General features: G+C 42.6%; 1 protein-coding gene across 5 annotated transcripts in view; it reads right to left on the bottom strand.

Annotated features, from left to right (window-relative positions):
- Positions 1-17807, bottom strand: part of SERGEF (secretion regulating guanine nucleotide exchange factor) — a 101324-nt gene that overhangs the window by 39324 nt on the left and 44193 nt on the right. For all 5 annotated transcript variants that reach the window (XM_083426373.1, XM_083426375.1, XM_083426376.1 and 2 more), the window contains exon 10: positions 4450-4486. In XM_083426373.1, coding sequence (XP_083282499.1) covers positions 4450-4486 — 37 coding nt within the window. The remainder of the gene's footprint in view (positions 1-4449; positions 4487-17807) is intronic.

The following is a 17807-nucleotide window of genomic DNA, read 5'->3' as shown; positions in this document are numbered from 1 at the left end:
GCAGGACTTACAGGCACGTGGGTGGCGCTGTGGGTAAAAGCCTCAGCGCCTAGGGCTTGCAGATTGAAAGGTCGGCGGTTCGAATCCCCGCGGCGGGGTGCGCTCCCGTTGTTCGGTCCCAGCACCTGCCAACCTAGCAGTTCGAAAGCACTCCCAGGTGCAAGTAGATAAATAGGGACCGCTTACTAGCGGGAAGGTAAACGGCGTTTCCGTGTGCGGCTCTGGCTCGCCAGAGCAGCTTCGTCACGCTGGCCACGTGACCCAGAAGTGTCTCCGGACAGCGCTGGCCCCCGGCCTCTTGAGTGAGATGGGCGCACAACCCTAGAGTCTGTCAAGACTGGCCCGTACGGGCAGGGTACCTTTACCTTTGCAGGCATTTAGGAAGGTGGAAACCACCAAGACAAATCTTGTTACTGAGTTTCCCTCAACTACTAGCTCCCGTTAGCTTCCCATTGAAAATCTAGATTGCTTCAATATAAAGGCCCTTCACAAATGATGTGTTTCCTATAGGGGAATAACTCTAGTATAACAAAAATAGCAACAACCCTGTACACACCATGCATGTATGCTATTGTGTGTTTTCCCCTTGGCTTTTTTCAAGAGAGGGATGTTTTTGGTTCATCTCAGCATTTTATTTCCAAAGCAGAGGAGCCAATATATACTTGGGTTTCATGTTTGCATTTTACCTGGGAATCCCATAAAAATAATACTGACTCAACAGAGGAGTTTAAAAAAACCAGATCAATGGCTATGCTTGCTGAGGCTGATGGGAGTTGAAACCCAACTGTGTCTAGAAGGCCAAAGGTTCTCCACCTCTAGGCTAAATGATTTCCCCTACTTTTTTAAAGTTATATACTAAGTAAATAAGTGTACAATTAAATGAGGGCACCTATGGTATCTGGGGTGGAGAGAGGATAATTAACTGCAAAACTAGCCTGGAAATGAGGATGAAGCCAAGCCTTTCTGCCAGGACTTCTTTGTTCATTCCGCTCCTTGGAGTTAGCCAGCATAAATGTTGCTCATTTCACATTTGTCATATTTATCTAAATTGTGCTGTGATCAGATCAGCCTGACACCTCTTATATATGTACTGATTTGTGCTCAGCTAGTTGCATTCCATTAATTTACTCGGCATTTAGATATTCCACCTATTAACTCTTGCTTTTTGATCAGTTTGCATTTGCCTGTACTCATTGTAGCTTTTAACAGCTCTACTGTTGTCTCAATCAGCTTACATCCTAGTCAACACTGTATAATTGCAGAAGGACTTCTGAACCCTGGATCTTGAATGGCTGTCCCTGCCCCTGTTTAAAAACTCACATTAGCAAGGAAATAATACACAGTGATTAGAGACAAATTTCTACGGCCAACTCACATAAATGCTAGAATGAATAAATAATCGATGGTTGTTAGGAAGAATCCCTGCTAGGTGCCCTTTAACAACCTATGGATGTGATTAGGAGTGCAATGAGAAAAGAGAGCGTTCTGTTAACATGCCTCCATGCTGGTCTTCCAGGAAGCTCTTACAATGCAGACCCAGTTGAAGCAGAATTTATCATGTATAATAGATAAAAGTAATAGAATGGCATGCTGCGCTTTCTTGCTGTACACTAATGCTCTGTGCTATGCTAAAAGATCCCCCCAACTATTAGAGCAGTATGAAAAAGAAACAGAGAATTTATGATTATCTCCTAGTGACAGTCTTCCAAGTCCCCAGGGTTCACACGTCAGACGCATGATCACGTCCCTTGCTTTACAAGGCTGCCACGAACATCTAAATAACACTGTCAGGATCGCAGAGAGGTCTGTCCATCAGGCAGTTCCAGCCTTGCATCCCAATTGGTGCTCACTCTGCCATGGAAATATGCCTTTCATAATCTGTTAGGAGTGTTTCTTGGGCTGATGCTTTTTACCATAACATAGCTAGAACTCTAGAACTTAATTGAGAAGAAATTGACCTTGTGGGTTCAATGGGCCAAAGATTCCTTTAGCTTCCTTTAAAGAAAGAAAACAAAGATTTGCTGTGTTGGAGTGGCATTTTCTCTTCTTATAATTGTTTTTAACAACAACAATGTAACAATATTTCATATGCAATTGCTTGCACCACTGTGCAAATAGAAGGCATTTCTGCTCATGGGGGTATCATAAAGCCACTCTGGAAAGTCCCCTCATCCCTTAAAAGCAATTTCCCAGTGGGATGAGGGATGGAAGAAAGGTAGAAAAGTTGGCCACACATTAACATGGAAACCAAATCTTATGAAGAATTGTTGAGAGAGTTGGGTATGTTTAGCCTTGTAAAGAGGAGACTGAGAGGAGATATGATAGTCACCTTCAAATTTCTAAAGGGCTGTCACACAGAAGATGGAGCAAGCCTGTTTTCTCCTGCTCCAGAGGGTAGGGCCCAAACCAATGGCTTTATTAAAAGAATGAAGATTCTTGTAAGGAAGAACTTTCTGATAGTAAGAGCTGTTCGACAGTGGAACAGACTCCCTCAGGAAGTGATGGACTCTCTTTCCTTGGAGGTTTTTACGTAAGATGCCCATCTGTCATAGATGCTTTAGTTGAGATTCCGGCATCGCAGCGGGTTGGACTAGAAGACTCCACTATTCTATGATTCTATGTCTTCCAGGTCCTAAGCCTACTATTCTAGCCGCCAGGTCAAGCTGGCTGTGTACTAGATTCTAGTACAGTGGTGCCCCGCAAGACGAATGCCTCGCAAGACAGAAAACCCGCAAGACGAAAGGGTTTTCCGTCTGCAGAGGCGCTTCGCAAGACGAATTTCCCTATGGGCTTGCTTCGCAAGACGAAAATTGACGAAAAACTTTGAGGGGTTTTTTTGCTCCAAAACCCCTTTTTCTGAATCGCTAAGCTGCTAAAAGCATTTTAGCAGCAAAACCGCTAATCCCTTAAGCCTTAAAAAGCCGTTTTTAGCCCTTAAAGTGCCAATAGCGCTAATAACGCTAATCCGTCAATGGGCTTGCTTCGCAAGACGAAAAAACCGCAAGACGAAAAGACTCGCGGAACGGATTCTTTTCGTCTTGCGAGGCACCACTGTAAGTGGAAGATGTTCACCCATTGCATGATTTAAGATTTTGCATAGTACAAAGAAATAATGCACTACATTCCTAAACCTAAGATATATGATCTGTATTGTGGTGCAGTAGGAGTTTAGCAGGAGCTGATATTTGTAATGCCTATGGCAATGATTGGCTGAACTGCCCTGACATCAGAGAGCCAAGGCAGGCAGAAGGCCTTTGGTCTTCCATTTGTTGAACTGCTCAGTTCTTAGGGAGAGGCAATGCATGAAAAAGGGACTAGGAGGCAAAAGGATTATTGGCTTAGGAAGTAGGAGTGGTGGGCTTATAAAAACAGCAAGGCAAGGGAAACTGATTGGAGCAGCTTAGCAAATGAGGTTTCAACAATGGGAAGTGATGCAGAGGAATGAGAGCAATTGAGGGAAAAGCAAGATCAGGAAAACTGAAAGAGGGTAGAGTAAAGCTACACAAGGCCAGGAGCTGCAGAGATGAGAAAGTCCTGTTTGTTTGTTTGTTTGTTTAAGATAACAAGTCACATTTTTGGCTGTAGGCCAAAAAAAAATTGTAAATGCATAGAATTTTCCTCCTTATACTAAAATGCAGATTAGTTTGTAAAGTTAGATTTCTTATTATCTGCTTGACAGTGAATGTTCCCATGTCAAAATAAAAGATATTTGCCTGGTTTTTGATATCAGGTGCTGGGCAGCTGGACATGGTTTGGAGGAAATGGCCTAGCAGACCAAATTAGGACCCCTGCCAAATTAGGACCTGGGGCCTAATTAGCCCCAGGGCCCGGAGGTTCCACATGACCATGGCATAGAATAGATGAGGAGCAGCCAGCTTGTTCAATATTGAGGGTTGCACAAAAATATGCCATGAAAGAAATAATAATGCTAATTTTTGTATTTGAGATCCATGCAGTTAACATAATTTATCTTGTCTGTAATTTTCCAAACTTTCAAATTATTAATAGAAAAAACAACCAAATGGAAGTCTTGAAACTGCTTACGCTTTTTTTAAAAAACGACTTTGCCTCTAAATCCCCTCCCACTTCAAATTTCTCCCGCCCCTAGCATTTTCAGTTTGCCAAGCATCTTCTTGAAGGTTACATCTGCAATCGATAAGTTTATGGGGAGTTAAGAGGCAGCAGCAGAATCTGCAGCCTCTTTTTAAAGAAATCCTTGACTGAAGGTCAATGAGAATTTTGATGCAAACTTCACTCGAGTCAGCATTTCACCACATTTTTCCCATTTCAGGTTATGTACATTATGTACAATGCTCATGTCCTCTGCCACAATTTCCACGTTGATCACAGTATACCGTAAATGATAAGTTTGGCACACATGATACATTCTTGGTTCTGCTCTAACTGGAAATGAATTGTTCAAAGCATTTGATAATGGAAGCTACTTACCAACAATTGCTAGATTGTGCTCCGAGCCACATGCAATCTGCAAAAGAAATGGGAACATAATGGTAAAGAGATGAGCTAGGCAACAAAATTTATTGCTATCAGTGTAATTTGCACTGTCCGATTCTAAATCCAAATAAAATGGTGATGAAAAGAAAATCTGTGTCATTATATTTTGAGAATAACAGACTGCTTCCGTCATTTGATATGCATCATTTATAGTCTTCAGAGTCCTAACAAGGAGGTTTCAGCTTGCCTCATTGTAATCAGGGGCATCGCTTCAGGTTTTAACAGAGACAAACAGTTTCCAAAGGGGTAGCAATTCAGCAAGATTCAAAGTCCCACCTGTGGATGTATTCCAAGTGAAACTGGAAGGAAGTGGTGTATTTTTAAAATGTTTTAATTATTTTTGTTATTATACTTCATAATAATTGTAGTGATCTTCTCAACACAAGGCAAACGCTTAAAAAAAAAAACACCCAAAAATAAATTTGTGCTTTTGGCATGCCTTTCTAGTACAAAGGCCCATTTAATTTTTGAGCTGGCCAGAGGTACAGATGTTCCTGAGGAATAATTGCATGTGATCTGCAACACAGGAATGGGGTGGGAAGGCAACCTGCCAGATTGTATATCTTGTTTCTTAGAAGCAATATGGCACTACTCTTTCCCCCCAAGGACCATTATAGCTGCCATTCATTTTATTAGTAATAAAAATTCTGCTCCTTCAAAGGTCAGAGAGCTCACCAGGGGAAAACAAAAGTGTAATCCACTAATTATATAGTAAGATATAACTGAGTCTGACCTGATTTGAAATGAGACCATTCCACTTTATTTTTCCCCCTCTCACTTTGATCACTCCAGATAAGGACATTAAAATAACAACATACCCATACAACATCAGAGCAGGTAAAGGGAACCTCCCGTTTCCCTCTCATGAAAAGGTCCCACCTCTACAAGATCCAAGCTGTGAAACAAAATTCCAACTTCTGCAAATGACGAGCTTATCATTACTAATTAAGAAAAAGAGCAGGTTGTATACATTCCCTTCATATTCAAGCCCAGAAAAAACACCAAATGTATTCTGTACAAAGGAGGGCTGCTAGGGACATGTATTAGGACTTGCTAGAGGGACAACCTCTCACCCAAGCTGATCAAGTAAATTGCTTATTGAATAAAGTGGTACCTCGGAAGTCAAACAGAATCTGTTCCAGAAGTCCATTCGACTTCCAAAGCATTCGGAAACCAAGGTGCTGCTTCCGATTGGCTGCAAGAAGTTCCTGCAGCCAACTGGAAGCTGCGGAAGCCACAGAAGCCGTGTCAGATGTTCCGGTCCCAAAGAACATTCGCAAACTGGAACACTCACTTCTGGGTTTGCAGGATTCGGGAGCCAAAACGTTCAACTTGCAAGGTGTTTGGGATCCAAGGTACAACTGTACTTTGGTCCAGGTCTCTACAGAAATCCAAATTACAACTGATTTTGATCTCATCTTCTAAGCAAATTGTTGCTTTAACTCTTAAACACCACCACAAGGGGGGTGATCTGTATCAGGACTCCGGCAGGAGACAAAATTTTAAAGCCAGTGATACGATCTAGATCAGAAGGGAGGCACTCCTACAATTTCCTTTTTAAAGCCGTTCACCATTGGTCAATTCCTTCCATGGCAGGATTCAAGTGTTATGTATCTCTCTGTGGGGCAGATGCACAGGTTTGCATCTACACAGAAATAGGGAAAGCACTGCACAGAGTCAGAGAAACAGCAGAAGCCAGTCTCCTAAAGTCAAGCACTGGGGTGCAATGCTCATAAGGCTGCTTAGCTCAGAAGAATTCCAGCAACCTTCTGCTAGCTAATGAGATGGAAAACCTGAACTAATCAGAAACAAGTGGAATTAAATTGCAATCTGTGATTGTAAAAAGTGGCTCTTTAACTAGTTTGAGTGCCACAATCAAGAGTATTGATAAGCAATAATTACCCCCAAGCAATCAAGCAATAAGTGCCGCAATCAAGACTATTGATAAATATAAATATCGAACAAGGGGATGAGATCTCCTACTTATATAGTCCAAGGTTGACATCTCAAATGGAACAGATGCATCTCTAGTTCAAAAGCACAGAAGTGCACGCACACGCGCGCACACACACACACACACACACACACATATTTAATGGCAGCATCTGGAGAGGGCCCAAATGGGAATTGAGGTTCCAGTGGTTCCGGTACTACCTCATGACCGAGTTCAGAAATTACACTTGGGAGAGTACTTTTCAGTCCCATGGCAGTTTGTGTTATGGGGTGCCATGTTGCAGGGCACTATTTTATCTCCAGTGCTATTTACCGTATTTTTCACTCCATAAGATGCACCTGACCATACGACGCACCTAGTTTTTAGAGGGGGAATGCAAGAAAAAAAAGTATTCTTTAAAGGGAGTGCTGAGCAGAGCCTGTATGCATCCCAGGCTCTGCTCAGCACTCCCTTTCATGAGCTGCGTGGAGCGTGTGTGCAGTGCTTGCAGGCTTTCCCCCGAGGAGGGAGAAGGGCAGCCCGTCAGTGATTCCCTCCTAGGGGAAAAGCCCCCAAGAGCCGCACACACACACTGTGCGGCTCTTTAAAGGGAGCTTTTGGGGGCTTTTCCGGGAGGTGGGGGAGGGGACTGATGGGCTGCCTCTGTCCCTTCCCTCACCTCCCGGAAAACCCAGCAAAAGCTGCACACTCTTTAAAGGGAGCGTGGCTCTTGGGGGCTTTTCTGGGAGGTGAGGGAAGGGACTGAGGGGCTAAGCCAGAAGCTAGAGCAGCAAGAGAGAGCGCTGCGCAGTGATCCATCTTGCTGTTCTGGCTTCTGGGATAGCAGTGCGAAGCCTTATCAGGGTAGCAGGATGAAGGCTCCCCCTGTCCTGAAGAGGCTTCGCACGGCTAAGCTGGAACAGTGAGAGGGAGCGCTGTGCAGCGCTCCCTCTCACTGTTCTGGGTTCTTGGGATAGCCGCACAAAGCCTCCTCAGGGCAGCAGGATAAAGGCTGCGCTCAAGAGGCTTTGCGTGGGTATCCCTGAAGCCAGAAGAGCAAGAGGGATCACTGCGCAGTGATCCTTCTTGCTCTTCTGGCTTCAGGGATAGCTGCGCCGCCTGCATTCGCTCCATAAGACGCACACACATTTCCCCTTACTTTTTAGGAGGGAAAAAGTGTGTCTTATAGAGCGAAAATTACGGTAATATCTATATGAAGCTGCTGGGCGTGCTTGTTAGGAGTTTTGGGCCAAGTTGCTATTCAAACACTGATGTTACTCAGATCTGTTTTTTCACAACATTTGAATTGTGTGGCTTGAATTCTGGTAAAACAGAGGCTCTGTGGGTGGGTAATTCAAGAGATTATCTGCAGTAGATGAGGCTGTACTCTCCCTGAAGGAGCAGATATATAGATATATTGTCTGGGGGTGCTTCTGGAAACAGTTCTGTCACCAGAAGCCCAGATAGCTTCAGTAACTAGAAGTACCTTTTAACACTTGGGCCTGGTACAATATTGCTGTGTTCATCCTCTGAGCCAAAGGGAAAACCGATGTTGGCTTTTGATGCAAAAGGCTAGAAAAAGTTGGGCACTGGGCAGCTGATGCTCTGACTTAGGGCAGAAGGAGTAAAATAGTCTCCTCTGTTTCTGTCCCTTCTTCCCCCTTTCTGTCCAAAAGCATACTGGTCTGTTTTTATTGCTGCCATCATCTTCCACACAGTCAAAGTAATCTTTCTGAAGCGCATACTTATTCATCAGCTTGCTTAATCAGAAGCAATTGTATTTTCATTAAAATGAGGAACTGCAGCACAAAGAATCACACTCCCCAAAGAAGGCACAGCAATTCAGGTGCCTTAACAGTACAAGCCTATACATGTGTACTCAGATGCAAGCCTTCATGGGAATCACTTGCACATATTGGCCTGCAGGATTGATTTCAAGCAAAGGCTTGACTAACAGTGCAAGAAACCGTATCTTAGCCATGGCTATCGGAAAAGCTTCAGAAGACACCTAACCATTTCGGAATCTGCGCTGTCCACTTGCGATGGTCAACCTTAAAAAGGATTCTTTACATTTCCACAGAAACAGAGGTGCTTTCCCTTTTTGCCCTGTCACCCCCTTTTCAACCCCTTTGTACATGCCCCATGGACCAGTTATCTTTAGAAGCACCTTCAGAGCGTATGTGTGTCATTAGGGAAGTGTTAGAGTAATAAATAAGAATTCAATTTTTTAAATGGAACTCCTGAGTTATTTATGTCTCTTCAGGGACTTAGGAACCAGAAGGGTTATTACTAGCATCATAAATTTTAGATGTTTCCCTGCAGACTGTATGCTGCAGGATCTTTTGAATAAGGACTAGCACTTGAAGATCTCAACTTGGGCGTGGAGATGCAAGTTGCTAGTTCTCATAGTTATATATGTTAGGATATTTCCGTTCCACCTTAAAAGGGAGCAGGATGTTTGTGTCACAGCCTGCGTATTTCCTGTTCACAGGATGTTTCTGTTGTGTCTATGCTTTCGTTTTCTCTCTGTGCCTGAGACACCGAAGCAGGCAGTCATGTTTTCTTTGTTCTGACCAACGCTGAATAAACTTGTAAATAATGCTCTCCTGCGTTCATCTTTCGCTGTGTGAATTCTGCTGATAGAGCGTGCATCAGCTCTGGAATGTGGCAAGCTATTTCTGGAGCTCATGTCGCTAATTGCTGATACTGCGTGTCTACGGGAGATCGATGGACGTCCGGAGGCGACGTGGAGTCATGATGGACTTTGTCTCCCTGGCAGTATCCCAACAATATAACTATGACAACCCCCTTTCATAATATGTGTACTAAAAGATCAGAAAGCAAAGGGGAAGAATTGCTAGTGGTCAAGCATGAATATTTTTTCTTTACGTGGATTAATGGGAGCAAAGGACAGCGGGAAAGGATTTGCAGTGCAGGAAATTATGTTTTCCCCCTCTGTCTTGGGCTCTACCTCACTATCACACAGTTGGGCACAGAGTTGCTCTCTGCTACCATCCGACTCCCACCTGGCAAAGGGGAAAAGGTGCATCTCAGGTTCAATCTCCAGCTGAGAAGAGGACTCCTGTCTAAAACCCCAGAGAATCACTGCTGGTCAGTATAGACAATATTATATATGTGCCACTTTGTGCATCTAATGAAGTGGGCTTTAGTCCCCAAAAACTTCTACCATTTTTAAGGCACCACATAATTCTTCGTAGATTTTGCTGCAACAAATTAATACCAATACCCCTCTGTAAAAGTGTAGACAACAGTGAGCTAGAAGAATGTAGTGTTCAGCGCAGTCTAAGGCAGCTTCCTATGAGGTATCTTGCCATATGAACGATCTCCATTTTAGCCCTTATCTTCTACCCCAGGCCACGTCTTCATTACTAAGCTTCATGTCCTCCACAACTTTTGTCTGTATGTAAGTTATCTGTAAGAGAGATTTGGATCATGTCCACGGTTGGTAATCACACCAATTAAATTCTACCAGTGCTTTAAAATGATGCTATGCAGGAGTAGTAGTTGCACAAGTACATGGATCGGGATGTGCAATCAAATGTGGACCCCATGGAAAGCAATGCAATGTAGTTAAACAGCATCAAAGCTTGGCTGCTTGGTTCAATTTGTGCTTCGAGTGCGCATTTATGTCTAAGGCTCAAGATCCAGCAAGCTATGAGCAAAAGCCCAAAGTGGCCACTCATTCAAATGGATGGTCACCTGGAAGTAAGATCAAAGCATTCAATGGTGTTTACTTCCCAAGCAAATGTGTGAAAGGCTGCAGCCAAAGTACACCATTTTGTTATCTAAGGCACTAATTTCTGCACATTAGTGCCAGATTTAATTAGGGTTAACAGGAGTTCAGAAAGGAGCCACAATTTATAAATCCCCTGGAATATTTGGTGGTGCAGAACTCTTTGAGTGGATTCTGACAAACTAGTTGTGTTGGTGCAAGGATTTTCTGATTGTGCAAATGGACTTACCCTCCTTCTCTTCTCCCTGCACACTCTCTGTGCCCTTCCCAAATCTGCTCTGGGTGATTGGGGCCCCCCAATAACAAATTTAAGGGATATGCAGGGGTGCAAGGAAAGAGGCGAGGGAGGAGACGTTCTGTTGCACACCCAAAATTCATTGACACTAATAGAACTACTTCATTGGACACCACCATTTATTTTTTAATTTACATTTTCTTTTCCTTCAAAGAATACTTAGGGGCATCTCAGTAACTCTAAATCACATTATAAACATAAATTCATATTTCAAAGACGAAATAGTTCCACCTTTATTGTGGCTCTTTCACCGCAACCTCACCAAAGCACTTTACAAACAGCAGCTAATGATGTTTGCTTTGTTATAATCTGTCAGGGCAAGAGGAAGAAATCTGACATTCTTCTTGTTCCTCATTAAAATACACTACCACCCTGCAGTCCTGCCCGGACATTATCTAGTAGTACCATATATGTTTTGTGGATCTAATAGAAATAAGTGCATTGTGTTTGTCTCCCTCAGTAAAAGTCAGCACCAAATTCAGGAGCCAAAGGAACAGAAGTCACTGGAATGGAGAATATCACCATATCAGTATCAAGAGAACACATGTACAATTTGTAAGTTACCAGAGTGGTAATCCCACCTCTCTGGGGCTGGATCCTGCAGGCTTCATTAACAATAAGCAAACAGATGGTGAAACCATATGTACCACCCCATATGCCAGGGTCCCCACCAGCACTGGCACTGGTAATATGTGAGATCCTAGCAATCCCATCATTTGTTTATCTAACAAGATTTGTATACCACTTCTTTAAAAAAAACAAAAACCCACTAACCTTACATTGTTTACATAAAGAAATATAGGGTTTCATCCACCCCTGCCATTCCAGTCCTATAACAGAACTTCCCTTTCTTCCCCTGAGGCCCGCACACCCTCAAGATCTGCTCCAGAGGGTTCTAGGACCCTCTCTAACATATTTTGGAGACAAGCAAGGAGAGGGTGATGAAGTCCCATTGTATGAGCACAATGCCACTCAGAGCGCATTAGATACAACCCACAAAGTATTGTTTTACAACATGATTCAACTAGCTAAATGCTACTGGAGTGGAATCTGGGCACACAGCAGTGATAACTATGCCATCCCAGGCAATGTATGGACTAAGGTATATTTATTTATTCGTAGGCGTGACACACAACAAAATCAAAATGCATTAAGACGAGCCAACCAAATAAAAACAGCATACTAAAAATAATATTCTCAAAGCAGGCATGATTCTGGGGAGAGCATTTGGTAATCACTGTGTTGGTATTTAAACACCTAAGAAGGTGTTTTCCTCTGTTACCACCCACCACGCCTTGGTAGAGCCTCTACTGAAGATTTTACTGCCTGGAGAAACAGATGGGTAAACCTTTTGCAAACTGACTTTTAGAGGGAGGAATGGCACAGTTTCACAAAATGAATAGCATGCCCTAAAGATATATGTAATGCCCCAGGGCATCTATATGCAATGAAGATGTTCCTTAATAATTGTGTTATACTAAATCACAATGTGCAAGAGAAAGCAGTCCTGTCCATTCTGTTCTTCTCTAGTGCATAGCTTAAAAAATAAATAAATCGCAGTCTGATGAATAGATCAGAATGTATTACAAACGTGAAGATGAATGACCACTCTTATTTTAATACATGGTTATAGTACCAATAAGAGAAAAGAGAAATTAAAAGATTATCTAATGATATCTTATCTAAAGGCTGGAACCTTTTATCAAAGTTTCCGATTTACATTTAGTCACAGGTATCTTAAAACCCCACCGCCAGTTCTTTTTTTGGCAACATAACCAGACAGGCCAGAAAAAGATTATATTCTCTCTGGGTTTAGAAGTCAAAAGGGAATGATAAGTAGTAACAGAGACTTGCAAATCAGTAAAAATCAACGCTTATGTAACACTGCATAATCATTCTTTTCTCCTGCTGCTCCCTCATGCATTTGATTAATGTATTGTACCATTGATTTGCACTGTTTGACATATCCCAGCTACATTTTGTATGCATAATTCCACAGATAAAGAAAAAGAAGTGAGAGTTTAATTAGAAAAACTGTCAGTTTTAAAGAATCAAAGATTTAAAACTTTCTGGATCACATCAGTCTTGATAAGCAGAAGGCAACTCACCAAAAACCCAAGTCACCTGCAAGCTAGCAACAGATCAAATTCACATTGCCAAGAACATATTTTTAATGATGTTAGTATTATGTTTCAAGATTCATAAACTAATAGGGTATTTCAGGACAGTGGGATACTGAAAAGGTTTGCAAGTGGTTACAAAAGCTAATATAATTTATTCAGTTTACCGGGAAATTGGAAAATATCTATAAGATAAACAAAATATACTATTTAAATAATCACATGGTATCCAGAAAAGCAGTTCCGTTAGTACAAGGACCTCAGCTGTGCAATAGAATTACCCCTTGCTCTCCTCTCCCCACACATCCCTAAAACTGTTCTGGGTTTCCCCCAACTCTCAGGAGCAGCTTTTTGTGGGGGGTGTGGAAGGGAGAGGAGAGAGAAGGGAAGATCCATGGATCAAATGGAATTCCTTGCACTCACAGAACTACTTTACTGGATAGAACCTATGGAATCAGATTATACATCAATATTTAGCAAATTATATATCTACTTATCCCAATGATGTGTATATCATACTCCTTTTACGCACATGCCACATTTCTTCTTCGCCATATACAGTGGTGCCCCGCAAGACGAATGCCTCGCAAGACGGAAAACCCGCAAGAGGAAAGGGTTTTCCGTTTGCAGAGGCGCTTCGCAAGACGAATTTCCCTATGGGCTTGCTTCGCAAGACGAAAATTGACGAAAATTTTCGGGGGGTTTTTTCGCTCCAAAACCCCTTTTCTGAAGCGCTAAGCTGCTAAAAGCATTTTAGCAGCAAAACCGCTAATCCCTTAAGCCTTAAAAAGCCGTTTTTAGCCCTTAAACTGCCAATAGCGCTAATAGCGCTACTCCGCTAATGGGCTTGCTTCACAAGACAAAAAAACCGCAAGACGAAAAGACTCGCGGAACGGATTCTTTTCGTCTTGCGAGGCACCACTGTACCATGCTGTTCCATTAAGCCATTTCAGAACTACACCTTAATAATGAGGCATAGATGTGTGAACTCTCCTGGAGAGCATTTATGGACTCCCATACTGCAAAAACTGCACAAAAATGCATTTCTGGTTTCAAGACCTAGTTTCAAGAACTGTGGCTTTGTATAAGAAAAAGCATCAGTAATGACTGGCAAGCACAGGGGAGTTCTCATACTTCTCCAGGAAAAGTAGAAAGAAAAAATATAGAGTGGACTGTGCTTGTTATCTAGCACATTCTGTGGTAAGTGGAGAGGCTACTGTGCTCTCCTGTCATTCCCAATACTTTCTAGAAGATACTGGCATTTTTCAAACTGGTTCAATGGTCAGAGGATCCCACTAGAACTGCAGTGTTCAAGGTTCAAATCGCCACCTAGCCATAAAGTTTATATGGTGACTTTTGTGGGATGTGAAACACAGGAGCAGTCAATTACAACATTCCTAGAGTGTACATGTTCAGACATGGGGAGGGATGTTTGTCCAGCCAGCAGGTAAACTTCCTGTTTCCCTCTGAGCTGGGACAGACTTCCTCCGCATGTGACTAGAGGTGGGTGTGGCCTCACCTGTGCAGGTAATGATAAAAGCACAGGGCAGGGGCAGCCATCTCTCTCTTACCTCTCTTGCCTCTCTTCCATTGAACAAGCAACACCTACTAAGCTAAAGATGCCCTCTTGGCTCCCAGCCAGGAGAGGAGAAAGGGACTATCTTCTTATAAGACAGAATCCAAACGTATATTACTTCACTAAGACTAAGTCTGCCTTCTGGGATCTGATGTGAACAGAATGTGAGTAAACTCTTTTTATACTTTTGTAAAGGACTGTGTCGTGTCTTCTATTTTAAGAGGGAATAAGGGGAAATTACCAAGAGTGATTATTATAGAGGCTTAAGCAAGCCTGAGCAAACACTGCCGTTGCAAACTTAAAGGGGAATATTTTACTCTGCTGTTATTGGAAACTTGTTAACACAAGTTGGATAAGGATATAATCTCACAATATATCCTCTCCTACATCCCTGAACATTCCCACAACTTTGAGCATAGTCCCCAATCCAACCTATTTCATTGCCCTGTGCTGGAAGGAAGGAAGGAAGGAAGGAAGGAATAATAAAACTGAATGAAGAAAATTTTAAAAATGAACTACTAAGAGCGTCTTCTGCGTTTGTTTTAGTAATAAGGCCATCAAGGGAAGCCTGGAACATGTAATTCAATATTACGAATGTTGGAGAGAGTCCACTGCTATTTCATTTTGCAAACAGGATGGCAGCAGCAAATCAATTCAATTCAAAGTACCACAAACTGGATCGTGCCAGAGGTGATGTATTTGGAACCAGAGACAGGATACTAGCAAAGATTGTTAAAGAACCTATCGACAAACTGTATGTGCTGTTCCCACAGACAATTAAATTGCTCAAGCTGCTTTTTCAGCACAAAGAACCTATGAACATGCAGGCTGCAACCAGCTGTGATGAAGCTATCTCAAGTGTTGGCAAAGATGCTTCATTAATTTTCCAGGGATGTGAGAATAATGACAATCTTCCAGAAACATTACGACCACCGATGGCGGCTGTTGCTGCTTCCAGAATCCCAAAGCACATTTGTTTGCTGGGTTTTCTGGCATCCCAGATGAGTAAGAAACAGACCCTTAAGGAATCAACCTGATGCTGTCAAGTACCACACTGTGGCGAAAGGATTGTAATCAGGAGTTTGTTCATAGTTTTCATGAAGTGAAACTGTAACCTGTATTCAGAGCTGCTGTTCTGTTTGATACTCAGGGCAGAGAACAAATTCAGCTTCTCAGAAATAGATACTCTGCTGAAGAAATCCCCCAGTGAACAACCACAACACAAGATTGTGGCCACACTGGGCACTGAAACCATGCAGTCCTAAGATCTATTGATGTACTCCATACATTTTTTTTGTCCTGGACTCAGATGAAAAGTCCTCAGATGCAGAGACAGATTCACCCACCAAACCTTTCCATGTGGATCTCCTGTCTCCATCTCCTCACTTGAACCTGAGGAGGCACCTAAGCTGCTAGACTCTTATGACTGGACCATAAACCCTTCAGAGAAAATACCCAAGGAAGCCCTCAAAGTAGTGCACACAGCTTGAAACCAGGTTGCTTGGAAGGAGCCAATGGCTGCAGAACGAAGTACTGGTCTGTTAACTTGCCAGATTCAACACTCAAGGGATGGGACTTTAATCTTCACTACCTAAAGGTAAAGGTAAAGGTACCCCTGCCCGTACGGGCCAGTCTTGACAGACTGTAGGGTTGTGCGCTCATCTCACTCTAGAGGCCGGGAGCCAGCGCTGTCCGCAGACACTTCCGGGTCACGTGGCCAGCGTGACGAAGCTGCTCTTGGCGAACCGGCACTAGAGCAGCACACGGAAATGCCATTTACCTTCCCGCTATAAAGCGGTCCCTATTTATCTACTTGCACTTAAGGGTGCTTTCGAACTGCTAGCTGGGACCGAACGACGGGAGCTCACCCCGCCGCGGGGATTCGAACCACCGACCATGCGATCGGCAAGTCCTAGGCGCTGAGGTTTTACCCACAGTGCCACCCGAGTCCCTTCACTACCTAGCCAGGGCTAAAAAGCTCTGATAGTTGTTCCAGGACAATGTTGAGACGACAAGACTGCCAGGCACGATCCTGAACCTGAATCAGCACCTTGGTCCAGACTATTTCAGAGCCATGCTTTAAGAAAGTATTCATCTGATAGATATGGTCAAGGAAAACACATCTAAAATCCAAAGCTCAGACGGAAACCAGCAAAAGTACATTCTGCAACTTGAACACACAGGAAATAGAAAGCCTCTGTTCACAGAAGAAATGCAAAGTCAAATGTATCCAAGAACTCTGTGCAAAACTGCCATCCTCCAGTACAATCCAGAAGGCTGAATTAGCAACATATACAAGTTCGATGGCAAAAATATAGATACCACAAACTGGACCGTGTATCAAGGTAAACTACTTCAAAATGTTTTTATTATTATTTTTTATTATTTATTTATTATTATTATTATTGCCAATTTCTGTGCATAATTTTTTATAGTACTGTTGATTATTAATTAATTTGCATTGTATTATTACACTGTAGCTTCATATCTCAAAAAAACTTGTGTTTGGTTGCTGTCTTTGACTCTGCCATGTAAACAGCTCCTGGTATGCAGTGCTCTGCTCTGACTTTTTACTTTTCAGTTCTTCTTCAACATCTGGATTTAATTCTTTCATGCAGGTCTCGGTCTGTAGCTACCAATGACCCATCATTACACTTAGTCCTTATCATTTAATCAGATATAGTGTTCCAGGCCTTCACCTTTATATAAGAACATTCATCTCAAAGTCAGGTCTTCAGCCTTGCCTTCAGTCCTACTTATGATATTCCATAGTCTCTTGGGAGGTGGAGGTTAAAATAAAAATTCTGATCTGCTTCTGAGTTGCACTGTGCTGTCTGCTTCCATTTGTGCTTCAAGTTCAATGCCACTTTCTATAAAACAAAGCTCTGAGTACTCCATTCGCTATAAACAGAATCCGAAAACAGCTCTAACTCCCCCTCTTTTGACCAAAGTGGATGAAATTTGCAGGCACAAAAGCCCTACCAGAGAGGATAAATTCTGCCAAATTGTACACAGGAGTTTACGTGCATGGCCCATTTAAAGGTTTGGTTTTTTTAACTATAACTTTTTCATTCTCTGCCATAATTAGATGTGATTTGCAGGCACGGTCACCCCTTCTGTGGAGGTGATGCTTGCCCAATTTCAGAATGCTAGCTGCTGTGGCTCTCCTGTAAGGGCAAACTTTAATCTTTGGGGATAAGTACAACAGGAATCAGGGGCGGGGGGTTAGGAGAAAAGAGCATGGATCCCCAGGAAAACCTATTATCCCTGAGAGACAGTTTATTAACTCTTTTACTCACACATCCCCAACAACAGTAAAATATTGGGGAAGTGTGATATTAACGCAAATGAAGCATTGTATTTTGGAAAGCACATGTATCCACAAGCAAAGGAACTTGCAGTGAACATTTGATAAATTATAAATAGATTGTCCTGAGCAGACTTAGGAGCCTGAGGGCTATTGTTTTTCCCTTTTCATAAGCACCAAGCCATGATGATGGGATGTGACATCCTTGCAATGTTCGCTTCTCACTGCATGATCCTAAAAACAAATTGTTTACAGCAAAGGGATGACAATATTACTGTATCCTACATACAGATGTGCGTGGCAGAGA

Source organism: Podarcis tiliguerta, assembly GCF_965153285.1.
Source record: "Podarcis tiliguerta genome assembly, chromosome: 1".
Classification (NCBI taxonomy): Eukaryota; Metazoa; Chordata; class Lepidosauria; order Squamata; family Lacertidae; genus Podarcis; species Podarcis tiliguerta.
The sequence above is the reverse complement of the archived record's forward strand: the minus strand, read 5'-3'. Positions and strand labels throughout refer to the sequence as shown.